Source organism: Strongylocentrotus purpuratus, unplaced genomic scaffold, assembly GCF_000002235.5.
Source record: "Strongylocentrotus purpuratus isolate Spur 01 unplaced genomic scaffold, Spur_5.0 spur5_scaffold_6, whole genome shotgun sequence".
Classification (NCBI taxonomy): Eukaryota; Metazoa; Echinodermata; class Echinoidea; order Camarodonta; family Strongylocentrotidae; genus Strongylocentrotus; species Strongylocentrotus purpuratus.
In genome coordinates this window covers 26,498,527-26,519,801 of record NW_022145612.1, presented here as the reverse complement: position 1 = coordinate 26,519,801, position 21,275 = coordinate 26,498,527, and the positions used below count along the sequence as shown (strand labels likewise).

General features: G+C 35.7%; 2 protein-coding genes across 2 annotated transcripts in view; one reads left to right on the top strand and one right to left on the bottom strand.

The window, feature by feature from the left end:
* Window positions 1-79: 79 nt before the first annotated feature.
* On the bottom strand, window positions 80-8,322 carry LOC589588 (ras-related protein Rab-43). Its single transcript, XM_789227.5, has 3 exons — window positions 7,560-8,322; window positions 6,501-6,684; window positions 80-5,779 (listed from the first exon to the last, which is right to left on the bottom strand). Exons 1-3 carry the CDS (start codon window positions 7,785-7,787, stop codon window positions 5,529-5,531), a joined length of 663 nt encoding a protein of 220 aa, XP_794320.3. The 5' UTR covers window positions 7,788-8,322; the 3' UTR covers window positions 80-5,528.
* Window positions 8,323-12,195: 3,873 nt separating this feature from the next.
* The window catches only part of LOC589560, a 33,674-nt gene continuing 24,594 nt past the window's right edge, over window positions 12,196-21,275 (top strand). The window contains exons 1-12 of the mRNA XM_031000377.1: window positions 12,196-12,697; window positions 13,245-13,322; window positions 14,094-14,277; window positions 14,553-14,809; window positions 15,269-15,411; window positions 15,932-16,091; window positions 16,586-16,927; window positions 17,192-17,305; window positions 18,442-18,624; window positions 19,242-19,595; window positions 20,455-20,823; window positions 21,193-21,249. Of these exons, the coding sequence (XP_030856237.1) occupies window positions 12,436-12,697; window positions 13,245-13,322; window positions 14,094-14,277; window positions 14,553-14,809; window positions 15,269-15,411; window positions 15,932-16,091; window positions 16,586-16,927; window positions 17,192-17,305; window positions 18,442-18,624; window positions 19,242-19,595; window positions 20,455-20,823; window positions 21,193-21,249 (2,503 nt within the window). The 5' untranslated portion in view covers window positions 12,196-12,435. The remainder of the gene's footprint in view (window positions 12,698-13,244; window positions 13,323-14,093; window positions 14,278-14,552; window positions 14,810-15,268; window positions 15,412-15,931; window positions 16,092-16,585; window positions 16,928-17,191; window positions 17,306-18,441; window positions 18,625-19,241; window positions 19,596-20,454; window positions 20,824-21,192; window positions 21,250-21,275) is intronic.

Sequence of the window (21,275 nt, the reverse complement as noted above, 5' to 3'; positions counted from 1 at the left end):
CCTCCTCCTTGTTCCTTCTTCTTGTCTTCAAAAGTTGTTTTTTTCCCCCTGATATTCATTTCCCTCTCCTTTTTTAAAATTTTTACTTCTCTCTTTACTCTCTATCAACTCTTATATATTGATTCAGGAGTCACTATATTGGCTTCTCCCATTTCATATCTACAATGCCTTACATCAGCCAAAAATATTAATGCCGCCATCTACAATATCATAACACACACACATTAAGTCTTCGAACTCCAAATCAGGACACAAGAATTCCTCAAAACTCTGCAATCTATGTGCAATTTATTTCATATGTAATCATTGACACAGTCCGTAGGTAATATAATACAGTCAGTCATACTTAGCCCAGTTTGGAGTACTGTTCTTCATGTCAATACAATCTGAAATAACTGAGAAGCATGCCCTTAATTGAGTCTAAATTGGAATGTTTGCAAGCAGATGGTTTGCTTAAGTTGCTCTGGAAGTTAAAAACGTGTGATGAATATGAATGAAATTTGTTTTGAAAGCTTTATGTAGTACTCAATTTCATATTGTAGTAGACAAAATATCATTTGAGAGCACTATTACTAAAGCAGCCAAACAGCTCTAGAAACATGAAAGATGACAAATAATACTCACATTTTACCTTGTATACACTGAAGAGTTTTCCATTCTTTCCACTCTTAAATGTAATACAAATTTGATGAGATAACAAAAGGATATGCTGTATTCCTTTCCTCATGTGGACAAAAAGCCCAATGGGAAATAGTATAAATGTACCATATGTGAATAATTCAGTAGAAAGTCTTATGATATTGATGACAGATCAGCACTAAAGCATCTAAACATCTCTGGTAGCCTTCAACAGTTGTTGATTATCGAAATGAGTTTTCAATCTAATATGCAAAGAAATTACATAGATTGACCAATTACATGACCTGTAAGTCAAGCTGTAGGCCTGTTCAAGTAACAGCAATGCTGCCTGCTTCTAATAAACAAATTAGAAATGTGTTCACATGTATGAGCTCACAGAGATTGTATGACAGAATATGTGACAAAATCCAAACAATGGACACACAAGATCACTCTCACACTCACAGGGAAGAACTCTAGCTATACTAGCGTTTAGCAAATGCAATCACTTGACAAACATTTAGTACATGTACGTGGTGGGTTTTAGACTAAAAACAACAGAGTTCTGTTCACTGCAAATCTTAACATTTCTCATAATGTACACACGTATTATAATGAGTTCAGTTTATGAAATTGGTCTAAGACATACATCCATATTGAATCATGAAGTGAAGTGCTGATTACTATATGGCTTCATTGCCTTCAATCACATGGGCCAGATGCGATTTCGTTTTGGTTCTGTGCCAACATGGTCTCGCCTCAAAAAAGGAAATGCAGATGAAGATGACACAGACTCGACCTGTATCGTATTTGTGGTATACAATGCATTATCCAATGCATTAACTGGAATATGTATTGTTTTAATGTGAATATATTCATATGATCAATCGGCAAAGCTTTGAATTTCCAAATTTTCATTCTTGTGTATCATATGCCATACGTAAAAGCCTATAAAAAACTGGAAGACATTATCTAACATGCAATGTGGCTGTGCTATTTATATCCATTTACACATGTGTATCGACAAATGGTGAAACTGGCATGCATTTCAAAAACTGCCCTTAAAACCATACTCAATGAATTTTTACATAATTATAGATAAATAGTACATAGACTATTAGACAAACTGTGTAGTATTGACTCAAATTGTGTCTAAATTTCCAAATTTGACTTCTTCTTTTTCACATAGCCAAAGAAGCCTTGGAAAAGAAACCTTACAAAAGACAGTGAAGCTGACCTACAGGAAAAATCAATGAATATACAGACCATTATCAGGAGTAATTCCTTCAATTCAATTTCATTACATAATGCAATATATTTCATTTTCAATTCGACAATATCAGAATGTTACTTTACTGTTACAACACTGCTTCTCCAAAGCAATAAACACCATTTGAAGAAAAGAAAAAATCACATCATGCCCTGGCTATAAAGCCGCAATAATGCCCTCCTGGACCTTAAAATATTAGCATTTAACTGGCAAGACATATTACATATTACACAGATTCAATATTCAGCCTTGTTATCTACATTGGATGTCACACAATATTTTAATCACCACATCTGCAATAACTCTATAAGAGAAAATGTTCCCCAAAATTACTTTTATGAAGATGTGAAAAAAAGACATTTGAAAAAAAATTACTTCTAAAAAAGGTCACTCTAAAAATAGTTGGGAAATTTTCTTATTTCTGTGTTTTAATTTCAAGATTCCTTCCTTTTATTTCAGTTTGCCCGATGGAAATGTAGGAATATCAACCAATTATTTGCCTTGAGTTTTTAATTTCACCAAATTGCAGAAATCATATAAAGCCTGACATTCATTTTATCAATCTGAAGAAGATGTATTATCCGACATGATTCATGTTTACCTCTCCACTTAAAGTACATTTTTGTTGGTGATGTTATTACTCTAAAAGTAGGAGATTCCAATTCCAGTAGAAAATTTTGGATATTTTCTTCATCAGACATTATTAGATGTATATATAGAAAATTACTGTAAATCACAGTTATATGTCCATACCATGAGATTGAAATTATCTAGTCATGTCTACTCTTCTAGTTCTTAAAGGTTCAAATGATTGATTTGACCTGGGTAAATTAGTACAAAGATTTTTATTACAATCGATTCCAAGAATATATAAAACTGAAAAAAATGCAATATAACTTTCTGAGGCATTCATATATGGCACCAAAAGTGAACACAAATAAAGGTTATAAAGAAAACATGCCTGCATATTTGGCAATTAAAATTTGAGTTAAAGTTATTTATCGATAAATCTAATCAATCACAGACGCGAAACTATTTTTAACGACTACTTTCAAAATTACAGGATGGTCATTGGACACGATTTCAGATATTACACATAACAAACAGGAAAAACCTAATTTGGTAATGAGGAACATGTAGCAACTGTACATGCAGACTACACTCTCACAAATATGAGGATGGTTAGACAAACTTTACAACAAGTTGACATCACATCATGGCATAATAGTGATCTACATGATTCAAGTCTACGCCACACAAACCATCGGGATAATAAATACATGTGTCACTTTAAAGCAATAATGCAGAAATATATAGCACTGGAAATTCTTGACATTGAATTGTAGCAGACAAGGATCTTACAAACTATATTTCACGAGAAGAACACTTCAATATCTGTACAATCACAATGCTAATACCTGAGCAAGGAAAAGTACCAAGAAAATGTCACAATTTTGAGAGAAGGCAACATGCTTAAATGTTTGATCAAGGTATAATAAAGTAGCTACTCAACTATTGCTATGAATCTACCAGTACAGTTCTAATTATTTGGCTTCAGGGAAGTCCAATTCGGCTCAACAATGGTTCATACATTTCTAATGATTACATCTCTACATGTACATGAGAATTTCACTAAAGATTAATTCTGAGATTATAGCTTGTGGCAATAAAGTCAAACCCAGAGTAAACAAATGCTTGCATTTTAGTTAACAATAATTCTTGAGTACATTTTTTTTCTTAATGTAAAATCACCATTTAACCTATACAAAATAAGTGAAACTTTTCAAAAAAATCAGGAAAATAGATGGACATGATCTAACTTTGTTGTCATTTTTTAGTTTTATGAAAAATGGGTCTTTGCGACTGCACATACTACAAACTTGGTTTCCATGAACAGTGTGTTACAATTTGAATGTAACATCAGGAATGCTGGATATATCAGCTCTCATTTACTCCCTCGGAGTGGACCTAAAGCCGTCGGTCCTCTGGTTCCTTACTAACAATCTTAGCGGTCAGGTAAAATAACCACCACTAAATTACGGAAGATAGTAAATGTGAATGCCAGTTAAATATTCAATACACAAATAACCTCACTGAAATGAGTAAACCTAACTCTGATCACTTGGTGTATGAATATCAACTCTGATTTACCAGCTCTCAGATACTAAGGGCACTAATTGAACAATATACACATTCATTCAGAAATCAATTTCAAAATATACGACAAGATGCCAGATGCCAAGAGGAGTACAGAAAAATTACAATATGAAATATGTAGAGATAGAAATAAAATCAGAATGATAATCACTGAGATGTTATACAGTAAAGTGGCTGCACAAAAACATTTTTAACCTACCTAATTAATCATAAATTAAAATTGTTATGCACTTAAAGAAATTCTTAACAAGAGGGAATGATAAAATGATGGATAAATTTAGCACACAAAAGCAATAAAATACGGTAGCTTACATTTCAAGCATGATGGCTCAGCATATATGTACAGTGGAAACTCGTTATAACGAGATCCTTGGGATCTCAGGATTCTTGATATATGAAGGTAAAAGACAGAAAAATAAAAAGAGCTGGTACCAGCAATATCACCTTGTTATAACAGATACCTTGTTATATCAGAGCTTTTTACACTGAAGCTCCACTGTATATGGCTCATTGTACTAAGGATTCATTTCATATCATGATCTAGAAGTCTTTTCTTAAAACATTTTTAATAATATCATAACAATTTGGAAAACAAGTCTTTTGTATCAAGGAATAATAATAAAGAGAATAAATATAAGCACAGAATTAGTAAAAGCAATAAATGCAAAATAAAAAGTGGCAATTGTGTTAGTTACTCGTTTTGATTAATCTGAATTTAGCATTGATATAAAAGTACACAAATATACTATCTTTCAGTTATAAAAAGCCACTTGAGTTTCAAAAGGACAACATTTTTGTTATTTCATTCAAAATTTAAAAATTTGTGATTCAAAATGATTAGCCTCCAAAATCATGTTTTTTCCATAATCGCTATGAGTTGGTATTTTTCATAATATATCCTTGTGTTCCTGGAAGGAAGGCCTAAACTTGAGTTTGGTACAAACCTTCATTTTAAGTAGTTGTGTCATGAAATAACACAAATGATATAGAGATGTTGAGCTATTGCTATTGGCCATTCAGAGGAAGAATTAAAAACTTAAACCTTAAAATGCACATTTCTTTGAAATTTACTCTCCAGGAAATTACATCACTGTTTGAATTAGGTCTGGTTTGGAAGCACTATTACAGACCTACTCTAAACATGACACTTCTTGTCAAGAAGTGCAAAGGTTTCACGGGACAAGTTGGAGCCAAACTATAAATGACGATCACGACTGTGCATCAATTGGTGAGAAATCTTCAACTTTTCTAATACATCCTCCACTCATCAGCTGGGGCCTAGGGGTAGCATTAGCCACACATTGATCAAAGAAACATACAAAGCAATTCAATATAATAATCATAAATATATATATTTCTTTAGAATCACTGTACAAAAAATTTGAAAAGAAGAAAGTGCCTCGGAGTAGGCAACAGTATGTTCTTTCTAATTTGAAAAAAAGGAGAGGACTCGGAGAAGAGGTACAGTGGTGCTGCCAGGATGCTATCCACAGCAGTTCCATCCATCTACTCGTCTTGTATTGAGAGAAAGCTTGCTGGTTTCACCTTTTGCTAGGGACGATTCGCCGCCATGACGGCGTTTGAGTTCCTGGCCTAGTTTCCAGAAGGTTTCATCGATGTTGGTGGAATCCTTGGCAGAGACTTCTATACATTCCAGCATGGCATGGTGGCTGGACAACGCTTGGGCATCCTCGTAGTCTACCTCTCGAATTTGCTCCAAGTCTTTCTTATTACCTGCATGCATGCATGAGAGGGGAAAGAATGGAAAAGACAAACAAATCAGAGGTAATCTGAGCTGCAATACTAGAAAAATGAAACAGAAAATAAATTGGAAAATGGAGCTGTAAAGTGTCCAATGATTCTACCTTGGGAAGAGGTTTTCTAATCAATTGTAACATTTACATTTGTAGTTTATACTAGCTCACTTCACACAAGGATATCTCCATCTATACCAATGTATGCAGACACAATTCTGTCTTACTTTGGTTGGAGATAACAACTAAATTTAAGAATGGTCAAGTAGATCGATTCTATTTTCGGCTCATAATAGAGACACACAATCGGATGAATACTGGTCAATTAATTATTTTGCTCATTTTGGGGGTTTAAATAAAGAGTGACTGGCAGCTCAGGCTGAGATGGTCACTGTATAAGATAATAACAATAATTACAAAGTCATTATAAATATATGTACTACATATTACAAATTTGAAAAAGCTCAGAAAGGATAAGAGAGGGGGCAGATGTGGATACAAAGAAGATAGAAAAGATAGGAAAAGAATTACTGAGTAGATGAGAGAAAAATAGAAAGAGAGAGAGACCGAGAGAGAGACAGAGAGAGACAGACAGACAGAGAGGGAGAGAGAGAAACAAAAGATGGTTGAAATTGTGAGTGCAGTATTCACAACAATGAAATACAATAAAAGAAAATCTTGGAAATTTCCCAGTAACTTACCTAACAATATACATATAACACTACCTCCTGCGTATTTCTGTACATCTTCTATCCATCGAGGTACATTGCAGAATGTTTCCTTCTTTGTGATGTCATAGGCTATGATGACCCCATTTGCACTTCGGTAGTAGCTTTGCGTGATTGTACGGAACCGTTCCTGCCCTGCAGTATCCCACACTTGAAGCTGAGCAAACAAGAAACAAAACAAAATTGAGAACAACTTTAAAATACCCACAACACCGAAAAATGACCAGACCGTCCAGATGTTCATTGATTAACCAACACTGAAGTCACTTAAGGTATGTAAGTTTGACATGTCTCCAGCTCCATCCATGTATTAATCTTCAGAACTGTGTGAGCCCTACATATTCTATAAACTAAAAAAAAATGAACAAAGACATTTGAAAATTCTCATTTGCAGCACAGGAAGCACGAAATTAACCAAAAAGCCTAACTCCTAGACTCAGGCCTTAAATTTCCATATTTTTAGGGCAAGGCCACTTTTCTGTGTGGCACATTCCTATATTACAGCACAAATAGGAAGATTTGGAAAGGGCACAAAAAATCTCCAAGGCCAATGAGAGGGGCATTGAGGCCAATCAAAAGGGCATCCACGGCCATGGCCTTGGTGGCCTTGGATTAATTTAAGCCCTGTCCCTCATTCATTCACTTGTGAATTTGAATTACGGTATTCTTTTGTGACACATCTTTTTTTTAATGTAAAGATTAATCTTTAGATTTAGTTCTTACTATTTTACCATGATTCAATTATAGCATACCTAACTGGCAGTTTGCTTTGTTATGAATATGATACATAATTTTTTTTTAAGTTGCACACTTTGTTACAATAAAATATTGATGCTCCACTTCAACAAACCATATTTACATCATTTCTGCCAAATCGAGGTCCCACACACACACACACACAATGGATTAGGTATTACAGAGGCACATACAACTACATACAGCATAGCACACATCATTTGAATCTACACATTTCGACTGCACCCTTCTCTTCGGTCCGATATGCTCGTTTCTGTGTATGGAAATGTAACCTACCTTTACTTTCTTGCCATCAATATTTAGCGTTTTCATCGTGAAATCAACTCCAATTGTGCTGTGCTGCTTCTCTAAAAATGTCCCAGACTTGAATCGTTGAACGACACATGTTTTTCCGACTCCTGCGTCACCAATAAGGACTATTTTGAAGAGGTAGTCGAACGTCTCATCTGAACTGTCTACGTAAGACATCGCAGAGTTATTGCAGATTGGTAAACACGATGACATAAATTTATAAAAGACAGTGTTTTGGGACGAAATTCAGATACCGTATATAATTAATCGAATTTATCTTTGAAGTTTAATTCAATCGATCTTGGGGAACATGTAGAGCGATGGTACAAATGCAATAAAATAGAGAAGACTGAGCATCACGGTTCAAAATCGCAGACAAGTGGCCAAGATTACGTGTTCATTCATTTGTCAGCAATTACTACGGTACGTGAAGGATATATGCGCGCATATAATACGTGTATATAAATGTGTACGGAGACCAGTATGCGTTCGGCTAGTCTCCGCCGCGGCGCCACCACAGAATCCGGGCGAGATTCGGCATTGGAGCTCGTTTGCTTGGGGGTTTAATAGTGGAATGAGAGGCCCTACAATGTAGATCAAGTTTAACAATGGAAAATTATTTCCATTTGTTTAAAAAAATAAAAAATAATACAGTGTACAATAGTTTTAGAAAAGTTGCCAATGTTTGTTGGAGAGTTATACAAAATGAAAAGAGCACACGAGAGATGGAGAGACAGTCGCGCCTATATAGACGTGGGTTTTACAGGGAGTGGAAAGGGTGATTGGGAATGGCCCCGATGTGCCACGCCCATTACTGGTATCTTTATGATTATGCAGGCGCCGCGCGACAGCTTAAGCTTGTACTTTGACTGTGTCGTATTCACTCTGTATGCAAAGCTGCAGATCATGTATCATGTTTACTTTACAATTTTGTCTTACCTGAGAATTCGGAGGAAAACAGCACGCGCAATATATGCAGGCATCATGATAATAATGTGCGGCAGCCATCTAGGTGTATACATACCGAACAAAACAATATTAAAGCAATATCTTTTCACCTTTTAAAAATCAAGGCCAGAAGCTACTGTGCTTTGGTATATTTTATTTATTCACGGTTAAAAACAAATACAATACTTCCCGCATTCAGCAAAAGGCTGTTTTTCAGCGAGGCCGTGAGTAGACCCTACATAAAATTCGAACAATAGAATATCAAACTATGAAAATACAATTTACAACAAATATGCAAGTTGTAATACATATTTACAGAAATTTAAGTAAGCCTACAAAATCGAATCATTATAATTATAGTGATAAAAGAGAGATAAAAAGAACATAAAAACATTTAGTATCCACGAGATGAAAGAAGTGAGCCAATATTTTTGGTTTTATTGATCTCAATAAAGTAAGATTATTTTAACACATTTTTATAATTCTGAGATCGTTGGGCAAGGCATTAAAAGCTTTGATACATGGGATAATTAATGGACTATGCTGAAGAAAATTGATTCAGAACCAAACTAACTCGTTGCGCATTGCATGCTACAATGCTAAAACATAATATTGCTTCTTTGTGTCATCATCATAATGATGGACATAAATGAAGATAAACACAATGTATACATGGCATGCATTAAATAACGTGATTTAGTGGCATGGGGCCTGAAGACATGATTATGTAACATTTTTCAAACACCGTTGGTCGACGTGGTTGGAAACTTGGAAAGCCATGATTGCGCCTGTTTGAATTGAAACATACAAGCTATATAGGAGACTATAAAAAAGACAACCACAAAGTGTCCCTTTAAACAACCACAAGCGAAGGTCCAATTTTTCAAAAGTGTCGAGGCGACGATAAACTAAATCTAAAATCAGGGCATGCGTGAATATGAATGGGAATAGTAACCCTTTTCTAAACGAGGTAGGCTATATACTTCGAGGACAATTACTATTCATCCATCCAAGACATGATATTATGCCATTGAAATTTTATTGCATAGTCTGTCGCATCCTCTCACTTGTATTCTTCTATAATGTGGTAATCTGTATAAATCGTTATTGGTAAGCTCATTATTGTGGGAATATCCTTATTGGTATATAGAGCAAATACAGATTATCATCGACAGTGCAGCTTAACAAGACAGTGACAAAGTTTGATCTAGAAATTGATCTATATAAATTAATGTAGTTTGCAGTGATCTGAATAGTATGCAGGTAAACGACACATACTAGTATCATCATGTTTACTCCGAAAGAGGTGAGTGGATATTACAAACATGATAACAAAGTAATTCGATGGTATTGATGGTGGTGGTGTTGTTGCTGTAATATTAGTAGTAGTAGTAGTAGTAGTAGTAGTAGTAGTAGTAGTAGTAGTACTAGTAGTAGTGGTAGTGTAGGGTGGCCTATATGCAGCTAAGGCAATGTATGGCTATATAACTTGCAGAGAACCTGAAACACATCTTCACTCCATGCTTGCCTGTGGGGAACCGCCTGGGATTATGCATTCTTGCAACCTCAGGAATTCAAGTTGCATATTCAATTCAATGTATTTATTTGTCCATTGTCATTCAACATAGATATTTGTTTTACTCACATGTAATATAAAGGCTCAGACAAAGTTCACAAAGAACAGAAATATGATACAAAACATGGATACATTTTGGTGATGACAAAATAATAGTCATACATAATAATGATTCTCGTTTTCTTTTTCGTCTTTAGTAATTCAAGTATCTTCGTATTTATAAATCAAAACAACTTTTTTACCACTATACACATAGAAAGCTAAGCTTTTAAATTGTAAAAATTGAAGTATATCGGAATAAATCTGGTAAATTGAAAATATAAATACTGATTTATATGGGTCAATGATTACCGTGTACCGCACCGTAATAATTGCTTTCACTAAATATTGATTTTACTCATTTCTTACGAAACATACTATTACAAAAAAAGCAGAAACGCTGGTTAAAAAAGCATTATATCTGGTTACATGTCCTGATTGAAATCAGAACGAGTGTGTTTGTATATCGCTGTGTCTCACATCTCAAAGACCTCAATCTTCTCCCTGATCTGAGCAACTCATAAAAAGAAAATAACGGATGATTGCTATTTTTCATTATTTCTTTGGCTTTGTGGACGATTTTCTTTTTACAATCTCCCCCCAAGTCTTTTTGTATGCCAGTGATTATTTTTGCATGATTTTTTTCCAGTTTTGCAAGATCCCCTTTTCTACAATCTGCAAACCATACAAAAGAATTAAATATAACAAAGCAATCCGTTTCTGTACTATCAAAACATAAAACAAACTCAAATCGTCCTATCCATATGGAAGGACTTCATTCTTCCTAGGAAATACATTCTCTGCTGTGCTTTTTCCGCTGTAACCATATATTGTTCTGTCCACGACAATTTGTCATCTTTGACTGTTTCTAGGTATATTTTTTTCCAAAATATCAATATTTACACAATTCATTTGAATTGGTTCAATACAAGATGCCCTTGCCTTTCTAAAATCTATAATTGATTCAAAAAATTGCTTTATTGGGTTTTATTTATCTAAATCATCGGATATATTATGGTACATTATATACTATTACTTTATGCATTAGTTTATGTCATGTTAGTACAAGAAGAAACAAGAGTATTTCTGCTGTATATAATTTTCTTTCTGGCTTGCTATATACATTGCATTGTAAATTGATTTATATGATATATCTGTTTACAACAAGAATATTGATTTGTTACATTACATTGTAAATTGATTTATATGATGTTTACAAACAAAATATTGATTTGTTACATTGCATTGTGAATTGATATATATATATTTATAAACAGAATGTTCATGTACATCAATGAAGTTTTATAAAGTTTTACATCAATTTACAATGCAGAGTATATAGAAAAACAAAAGGAAAATGATATACCGCAGAAAAACTCTTTCCCCCTTGTAATAACATGACATATAATGCACAAGGTAAATAATATAATGTACCATAATACATCCAAAGATTCAGATATATAAAACGTAATATAGCAATTTTCTAAATAAACTGTAACTCATGCTATACAAAATAGGTAAGTGAGGTACATGCAATGCCTAAAATAAAAGACGTAATAGTACTTTTACATATAAGCGACCTATACTGTAAGAGTAAACTAAAAGCATAAGGTTGTAAAATTTACTAAATACTGAATAGGCCTACATAGTATCTAAAAGTTACCCCTCAATGCAGTTATGTTTTGGGTGAACGGAGAGAAAATATCTATTATATCTTATTGTCTAATCTCATTATAAATATGAATCAACATCGAAACGAGAGTAAAAGTTTATTTACATGTACATTTTGTATGACAACTGTAAATGATACATTTTCAAATAACAGAGCTTGTAAATAAAGGAGGTATCCCTAAATATACATAGATTTCTGTGCATAATGAGCTTCCTATAAAATAAGGGCTTGACCAATCATAATAGAAAGAACAAATCTACTGAACCATGGGATGAACATTAAAGGATTAACAAAAGACACTAAAGTGGGGAGAGTGAACATAGCATGAGAGCAGGTGAATGGAATGGTGATGGTGATGGAATGTGATGGAAAGAGAAAATGTACTTTGATGATAGAGGGTTACATACATGCTATAGTACAATGTTCTAATCTATATTTTTTGTTCAAAATAGTAGCGGGGCCATTTTGGTGGTGGTAGTCGGAGCTATATGTTCGTCCGTTTAGCAATCAATGTCATGATTAATTGATCACGTCGGGATCACGTTTGTGAGTAGCCTATATACCGAGGTAAATTTTGGTTTTGTTCTCAATCTTCATGCTACGCGAGATAATCATAATTAATTGATATGGTTAATTCTAATCATCAGGATCAATTTAAAGATAAGCACGGACAAGATAACCTTGCCTACAAGCAGGAGGAGGCTGAGGGTCATGTGGAACTTCGAGAGGTTGGGCGGGCTCCACAGAGCCACACGACGACCACTGCCAATGGGGTTCGGCAGTCAAAGAATGCTTGTAAGGCGTACCTCATCTTCGTCATCATTCTCTGCATCGTCATCGGAGCCATTGTCGGAATCACAATGGGAATAGATCGATTAGCCACCGATGGTGAGATATGAGATAACGTAGAGTTGACAGCATGGCCATCGAAAGTTTGTTTTGCTTTTATAAGTTGTTGATTTTTTTTTTTTACTGCGATAATTGACAATGATGTTCGTATTGTGTCTGCGAATGCAATTGATAACTTTGTTGGGAGCATGAATTAGTAAATGTGACTAAAAATTAAGTAATCATCTTAAAAGAAAGATTGATCAATAATATTGTAAATAGATACAAGTATCACAAACTCGGTCAAGCTAAACGATTTTGTGATATTATGTAAAAATGAGGGTTATGGAGCCAAGTAAAAAAGAGCACCCCGAACAGTGAAACTGTGCCTGTATTTCGTATGCATGGCCAATTAATTCCATCAGTTGAAGAAGTCGCAATAAATCATTAACACGAACACTGACAACAATTATCGACGATAGGCCTTATAGAGTTGGGGCGTCACTTTGGAGCATTTCTTTTTGAAATTTTACCAAGTTTTGCTTCCCTCTCCTAAGCTCCCTTAGGGGACCCTGAGATTTTCTTCCTTTTTTATTATGATAACAAGGACAAGACGAATCGAGCAAACAAACAAACAAGCCAACCTTGGTCACAGGGCCGTCTCCAACTACAAAATCATCAACAGGTAAGTGTTATCGGTTCTAGGACAATTACCCCCTGGACAATCATCCCCAAGCAATTACCAATAGGACTTTTACCCCGGGAAAATTACCTATAGAACAGTTACCCCTGGGGGTGTTTCACAAAGATCCTAAGTTGGACTTAACAATTATGGAAAGCCGTTAGCACCTTTGAAAATATTTTGTAAAAGTAATTTTAAAAGGCATGAAATGTTGATTCAAATCAATTATATTTTCTATTATCAAGGAGATTTCATGTTCTTGATGTGGAACTTATGAAAAGTCTACAATACTTTAATTTTTGCTTTTGAATATATTCTATTTTGCTCTCCATAATGTTTAAGTCCTTAAGTTCGACTTAGGATCTTTGTGAAACACCCCCCTGGATTATCACCCTTATAGATCAATCGTCCCCTAGGACATATGGCGAATCATGTTGAAACGTTATCATGACCATTGCACTTCTAATACACGGTGTATAGGATCCATCCGTATACCAAGGGGGGAAATGTGATTGCAATCACTCCGAGCATTTTGCCGAATGAGATTTTGAAAAAGATGAGTAATTCTAGTGGTCATCTCTCTTGTCTTCATACCAATCAACCCGAATTCAAATCCCAGTAGAGGGTCTTTCAGATGGTGATGTCTCTTCTAGACAATCGATGATTAATGTCTCTAAAGCACATCCCCTTACATACACACGGGCAGACAGGCATAGTGAGTGAATGCAGTCAATTTGTTTTCTATAATTCAATCTGATTTGCTGAATTATTTAGAACTTCAGTGTGGAGATCGTCCAGCAAGTCGTTCTACCTCTGGCAAGCCTCGCATTATCGGTGGCTCTAATTCTCAGCTAGGCGATTGGCCTTGGATGGTATCTTTACGTGATCGTCTCAACATCCACCGATGTGCTGCTGTCATTATCAACAATATCACTGCCATCGCAGCTGCACATTGTTTGTAAGAAACATTATTACTTCATTAATAAGATACTCTTAAAAAGATGCAATCAATTATGATAAAGTTGCTTTACCATGATCTCATTGGTATCTATATGCTGAAGGCATTATACAGGACTCGATTTGAAAGCAGTTTTGTTTAATGGAAATGCTAACGTGTTTGAATAAACTAGAAGTGCAATTAAGCATTAATCAATTATTGAGAAGAAGACACAAATTACTTTGAGCATCTGATCAACTGTTTCCGTAAACTTGCAACTAAACTTTCTTCCACAGGGGCAGATTCGAGACTGCAGTTCTGGGTGACCTGAAACTTTCAGTGCAATCACCTTATCACTTGGAGCTGAATGTCAGGGCGATTCGTCATCATTTATTCAATAGTCAGACCCTCGTCAATGACATCGCAGTCGTTATATTTGATCCTCCCATTCAATACGTCAATGATTACGTCAGACCAATTTGTTTGGATACCCGCGTGAATGTTGAAGATTATGAATCGTGTTATGTGACTGGCTGGGGCCAGACAAGAGAAGGTCAGTTGTGTTCAATCCAATTTGTGAACGAATTATCTTTGTTCCGCTAAGCAACATAGTGAAAATATACTTTATTGATGACTCGAGGTAGACTACTAATCTAAGTTAAAGAGTGTAACATTTTAAATCATTCTTTATTGATGTACGTAATAAAAGTATTAATTATTAATCCTGCTCATGCGCCTATATTCGCTGGTAATTTATTTTCATCTTACAATAAATTTTGTTGTAAGTGATTAAACTGTGTAACCGAAGAGGCCAGGTCAATATTTGATATTCGACAGGTTTCTATCTTCGCCTATTTTCTCTGAGGAGTTATATTACAAGTTTCCTATCGCTCAGAGATATCCCACTGTGAGAAATTATATTATGTTTTGAATACATAACACTCAATTAAAAAAACATTTCGTTTGTCCCACTAACGATATAATCACTTCATTTTTATTTCTGTATCGTAAGATGGCCACGTATCAAACAATATGCAGGAAGCCCAAGTAGAACTGTTTGATCTAGCAGACTGTCGATCATCGTACAGCGATAGAGAAATCACTCCTAACATGATATGTGCTGGAAAGACTGACGGACGCACTGATACATGTCAGGTAACAATGAAAATTTCCCCTTCTCTGAGATTAGATAATTATTATATTACAAAATTGAATATTTTTAATAACTAAAACATAAAGTTTACACCAAAATGACTGTTCCCAAGCTTGTTCAAGCTTTATTTAAGGCGACATTGACGAATATGCCTGAAGTTTGACCAAAATTACAAAAGATATTGTCACAGATAAGAAACCAAACCCCCACCCCCCAAAAAAGCCCACACACAATACAAAACAACTGCCACTATTACATGATGCATGAAAGATCAGGGCATCAACTCAACATTGTTGCCCCCCTCCCCCCCACCCCCGTCATGCCACATTGTATAATTACTGTTATGTTTCTAAAAAAAAAAAAAGACATGGTTTATATTATGGACCGCGTATTCTAAATACTTAACAAACGAAATCAATAGGCATACAATTTGGTAGGCATAAAGACTTTTCAAGACATCAATAACCACAAGATGTAAGGGATAATTAAGGATACTATCATAACACTGTTTGTATCTTCTAGGGAGACACTGGTGGGCCACTTCAATGCATGGATCAAGATGGCCGCTTCCATCTTGTTGGAATAACCAGCTTCGGGTATGGATGTGGAAGAAAGAATTACCCAGGAGTCTACACCCGGGTTTCTAATTTTCAAGAATTCATCCAGAATGGAGGCTATGAAGGTAAAGAACATTAAAACATGGAAATCTTTGGGCTTTAGAGTGGCAAAGAGTTCAAATATGAATATTGCTATGAACGCAAATTGTGTTTGTAAGAGATTTGAAGTGATGGTAATAAAAAAAGATAACAAATGTGTTAACATTAATTAATATAAGAGTAGGCTTAGGTAAAATATCATGTACATTCTATTTCTAGACTATATCAAACAGTGAGCACACAGAATTCTATCGATGGGTTTACTGGCTTAGAAGAGGGGTGGTGACGATGCATAGAACGAGGTTGGTGACGAGAGGAACAGAGAGATGTGGAAAAGGACGAATGAGATATAAAGATAGAGAAAGAAAGACAATTAGGAGGGGAAATGGGAGAAATGGAGATATAATGTAGATAGATACCGGTATGTAGATTAATAGAAGGGGTGGGAGAGGGGGACATGACAGTATAATATTGCAATTTTATACCAGCGCCCGACTTTTCCAACCATCTTCGTCCGCAGATCCCATCCCCGTGAACGTGGAGGTGTCTCTTGGAAACTCTACTCTCCTCCAGATCAATGACCAATCTACCGCAGACAGGATATGGATAATCTCTTCCTCCGATGGAGTAACCATCGACGTCTTGGTGCAGGGTATCGAAATTGAAAAGGCATATTCCCTCTTGCTCCTCGGATTCGGTGACGATCCGTTCGACCCGACGTCTATGATGGCGAGCTCGGAAGCGTTCATCGCAAACTTCTTCCGTGTTTTCGGCCACAGTGGTGTATGGGTGAGGTATAAGAGTGATGGTGTGGTTTCAAACACAGGTTTCAACATCGCCTTTGAAGCAAAGATAAGAGAAAGTGAGTAACAAATACTTTTGTATTATAAATTCGACGATGATCTAATTGTTGTACAACTTGCTATTGATGTCCCAATTGATATCGCTCTGGGCAAATTTTCATCAAGGTAATACAAGCTCTTAATATCAAACTATAGTTTGTTCAAACTTGGTTGACAACCGGGTCTAGTGAGTTTTTGTTTTAAAATGGGTCGTGATCTTTGATAGAAATGTAAATGTGTATACATTTTGAATTTAAACAAATTCATATCATGTACCCTTTCAGATGAATCCTCTTCTTGTGAGGACCAACCCTGCGGTGATGAACTTAACACTTGTTATGATTTCTCATCTGGCTACTCTTGTGTCTGCCGTGAAAGTATTTCACTTCCATGTAATGGTAAGGGAATTCAAATTGTCAGAAACAAGTTGAGGTAAAAGTTCTGTAAAGTTATGGGGAAATCTTTTATCAATAAATAGTTCCAAAAAAAAAACCGTTATTTAATTTATTGCTTGCAAAACTGTGCGAGAAAATCAAGTTTTTTCTTGCTTTTTCCATTGATATTAGATATTCGATTCAATTCAATTTAATAAAGATTTTATTCAAACATGTCTTGCAGCCAGTGGCTGAATTGCACATGACTTGTGTATATAATAATTATAAAGGTACTTTTTTTGTTAATGCATCTACACGTATTGCATGAAATATAACTATAATTTACACTTTAGCAAATAAAAACTTAAAATTGATTACTGTACATCAAAACATACACTAAAAATAACAGCGAACATAATTGTATATAACATATCCTATACAATGGGAGAACAACTAGGCGTTGTGGCGTGCGCCTGTATACCAGCTAAAAAGTGGAAGTTACAAACTGATTCAGCCGAGGACGCAGGTTCGAAACTGAGTCACGTCTTTCGGATAGTGACGTTTAAAGGTCGGTCCCAGACGTAAATAATCATATCTGATTGATACACGTCTGTAAAAACCCAATACACACACACACGGGAGAACAATCCAGCTTGCATTGATTGCCTAGATGAAGTACAGCTTCCCAAACTTTTTAGAAAACAAAAATCCTATCAGTAAAAAAACATGGAGACTTTTACATCATTATAAAACAATATAAGTAAAGGGGGTAACTATTCAACAAGCAAGATCATGGTCCATATTTAATGATAACATATGCCTGACATAACTGACCCCATAAATGGCAATTTCAATTAAAAGAAAGAATACCGATATATATATATATATATATATATATATATACATGTATAAAAGATATAACAGATGATATTCAAGGCAGCTGATTATTAAGAAGGCGGATTAGATATGGTATTGTACTATCCTGAAAGTCCATTTTGTCCCAAATATTCTTAATCACTTTGTTCCGATAACACCAACGGATAGCAGTCAGTTAAATATTTTCACCAATACGACAAACTATTTTTATTTCATTCTTGAATCAAATTTTGTTTACAATAATTGTCTGTCAATGTCATTCTTTAATCCACTTTTTCACATAGTGACAGGGACAGCTGTTCGATTCGTAGACCCAACCCCCCAAATAGATTGTGATTTTGAGGACGGATTGTGCGGCTGGGAGCAAGTGCGATTTCCCCGTGATGAGTTTGACTGGACATTCAGATCGGGAAGAACACCATCATCCAGGACTGGCCCATCTACAGATCATACAAGGAGAAACACGGGTATGAAAAGGGGTCAAGTGTGAACGACCCGATAGTCAAATTGTCGTGAAAGATTAAATCAAGCAGGAACAATTATTATTGTCGTCACAAACTTTGCGACAAGCTAAAGTTAATGCCAACCACTGAATTCATCTGAGCAATTATGCATCGGCATGTAAACTTACTACGTTGAAGTTCCGATTGCATCATGCCTTAAAAGCAAACGGGAATATCTATTAGTATTATCTGGTGACTTTAATCAAGTACCGAGTCGGTTTGACCCGGATAATGATTCAATACAAATTCTTGACCTCTCGATAGGAGAAGAAAGGAAGGGAAAGAAAAGGAACAATTTATGGAGTTAGAAAGAAATGAAGAAAATGTAAGAGAATGATACATAGGAAAGAATGATGACGCAAACATGAGTGGATAACAAATATTGTGATAGAGTTGTGTAAGGTTCAAAACAATTATTTTTGTGATGACGTATAATGTTGTGAACCAGAGCCTTTTCTAAGGGAAAAGAAATGCATGAATTAATAACAGGTTTGGAGTCCCATGATCTTCTGTTCATAGAGCAACAATCATATTAATCCAACGCCACTCCAAGACCATCATGTCCTACTTTATATTTTCAGATGGCACTTACATTTACATCGAGACATCAGGCCGTGATTTACAGAGCACTGCACGTCTCATCAGCCCCAAGATCACCAAGACATCAACATCAGAGGGCGCCTGTTTCACCTTCTTCTACCACCTGTATGGTTCAACAATATGGCGCCTCCGTGTCCACTTCTTGCACGAGGATACACGAGAGCAAGAGACACTCTGGACCAGGTTTGGTGACATGGGTGACGTCTGGCTCTTTGGACAGGTCGATCTGAGCGACGTCGGCAACGGATGGATCATCATGGAGGGAATCGACGGGACTGGTTTCAGGTCCGACATAGCAGTAGATGATTTTGAACTTACCAAGTGTGTGTTGACAGGTAGGTGTATTTTGATTGGTTTTCTTTTAACTTCAATACCGGATGACTCATTTGAAATCAAATTTACAGTCGTCCCTACGCGTGAATCTATCCTTTTTGTACAATTGTGACCGCCCTCCACAAAATCAACTTATTCCGATATCAAGTAAATATAATTAAACAAAAATGTAAAGCCTAAAGGTCCTATAATGCTTTCAAATTCAAAGCTATTTCCCTGCATTTTAGCCTGCTCTTCAGCTCTTGACACCTTATCGAGAAGCGGACTTAACCCGACGCAAATACGCCGTGTGATAACAAATTTTATACAACACCTACGTGGATCCTTGTCATTTGATTGGAGGATTGTTGATCACATGATATTCAATAGATGTTATATTGCACGGTCGTGCATTTTTGGTTATATGCGCCGTGCATTTTTGGTTATATGCAGACTGCGTACCTCTCAGCCGTGCGCGCGCGTATCCCTGCGTGTATCTGACGCGAAGGCAATCTGAATGTAATCGAGAAGGCTTGACTCCAACTTTAATTTATCTGTAATATAAGGAGTAAAGCATAATTTGTTGATTAACGTTCTATTAGATCTTCTTCGATGTTGTATAAAACAAATAATGAATGTTTTTTATTCGTTCAATGGTGCGAATATTTTCATTCGTTGAAAGATTAACGTTAATTCTATTCAACTCGGCTGACGCCTCGTTGAATAGAATGTTAATCTTTCAACTCATGGAAATATTCGCACTATTGAACTCATAACCATTCATTATTTGTATATTATATATATATATATATATATATATATATATATTCTTGAAATATAATGTTATTAAAGAGGTGTTAATCAAAATATGTCATCTTTTAGCTGACGTGAACACGAATATCGTACTCCGATCTGATGACGTTGTCCTCTTGTCATCACCCGGCTTCCCGTCCACATATCCAAATGATCTAACCTCAACATGGACTGTGACCGTTCCTGATGAATTCGGCTTGCATATCGACATCGACTTCATGTCCATTGAATCGACGTTTGATGAACTGGTGATCGGCAGCGGGCTTGACCCTTCTGATGGAGGCAGGGTATTGGAGGTTCTCACAGGAACACGGGGTTCCTCGGGAAAAACTTCTTATGTTTGGGATGGGCAGAAGAACTACTGGATCAGGTTCCAGACAGATCTCACCGTTAGAGATACTGGATTCATGATCTTCGTCAGTCCTGTAAACTTGACAGGTAAGCCAAACGATTCTTCATTTGCACACGGTATCAGTTTTTAAACACATAGATTATTCGGACATTATGACGATGACACTCTGAGAGCATCATTTCATCTCATTCTTTTTCAACTTCAATGTATGTTCAAGAGTCTAAATATTGTTTCCATTTTAAAGTGAGGGTTTCGATTCAATGAAAATCTGATCCAGACCTTCACGGCTCTACTCCCTAATAATACGAGTAGTGAACTTGCAAGTTAAAGGACACCAACTTTGTCATTTGATCGTTTAGGCGGTAGTAGTTATTCGTAGAAGTAAGACCTCAATGAGATATAATTATATGTGATTACAAAAAAAAAATCATTGCGTTTTTGTTTGTTTTCGTCAGCATCACTGCCAGCTACCACGAATGCGGCGTCAAGTACAACTTCACCACTAACAACATGTAAGTTTAAAATAACGAAAATAGTG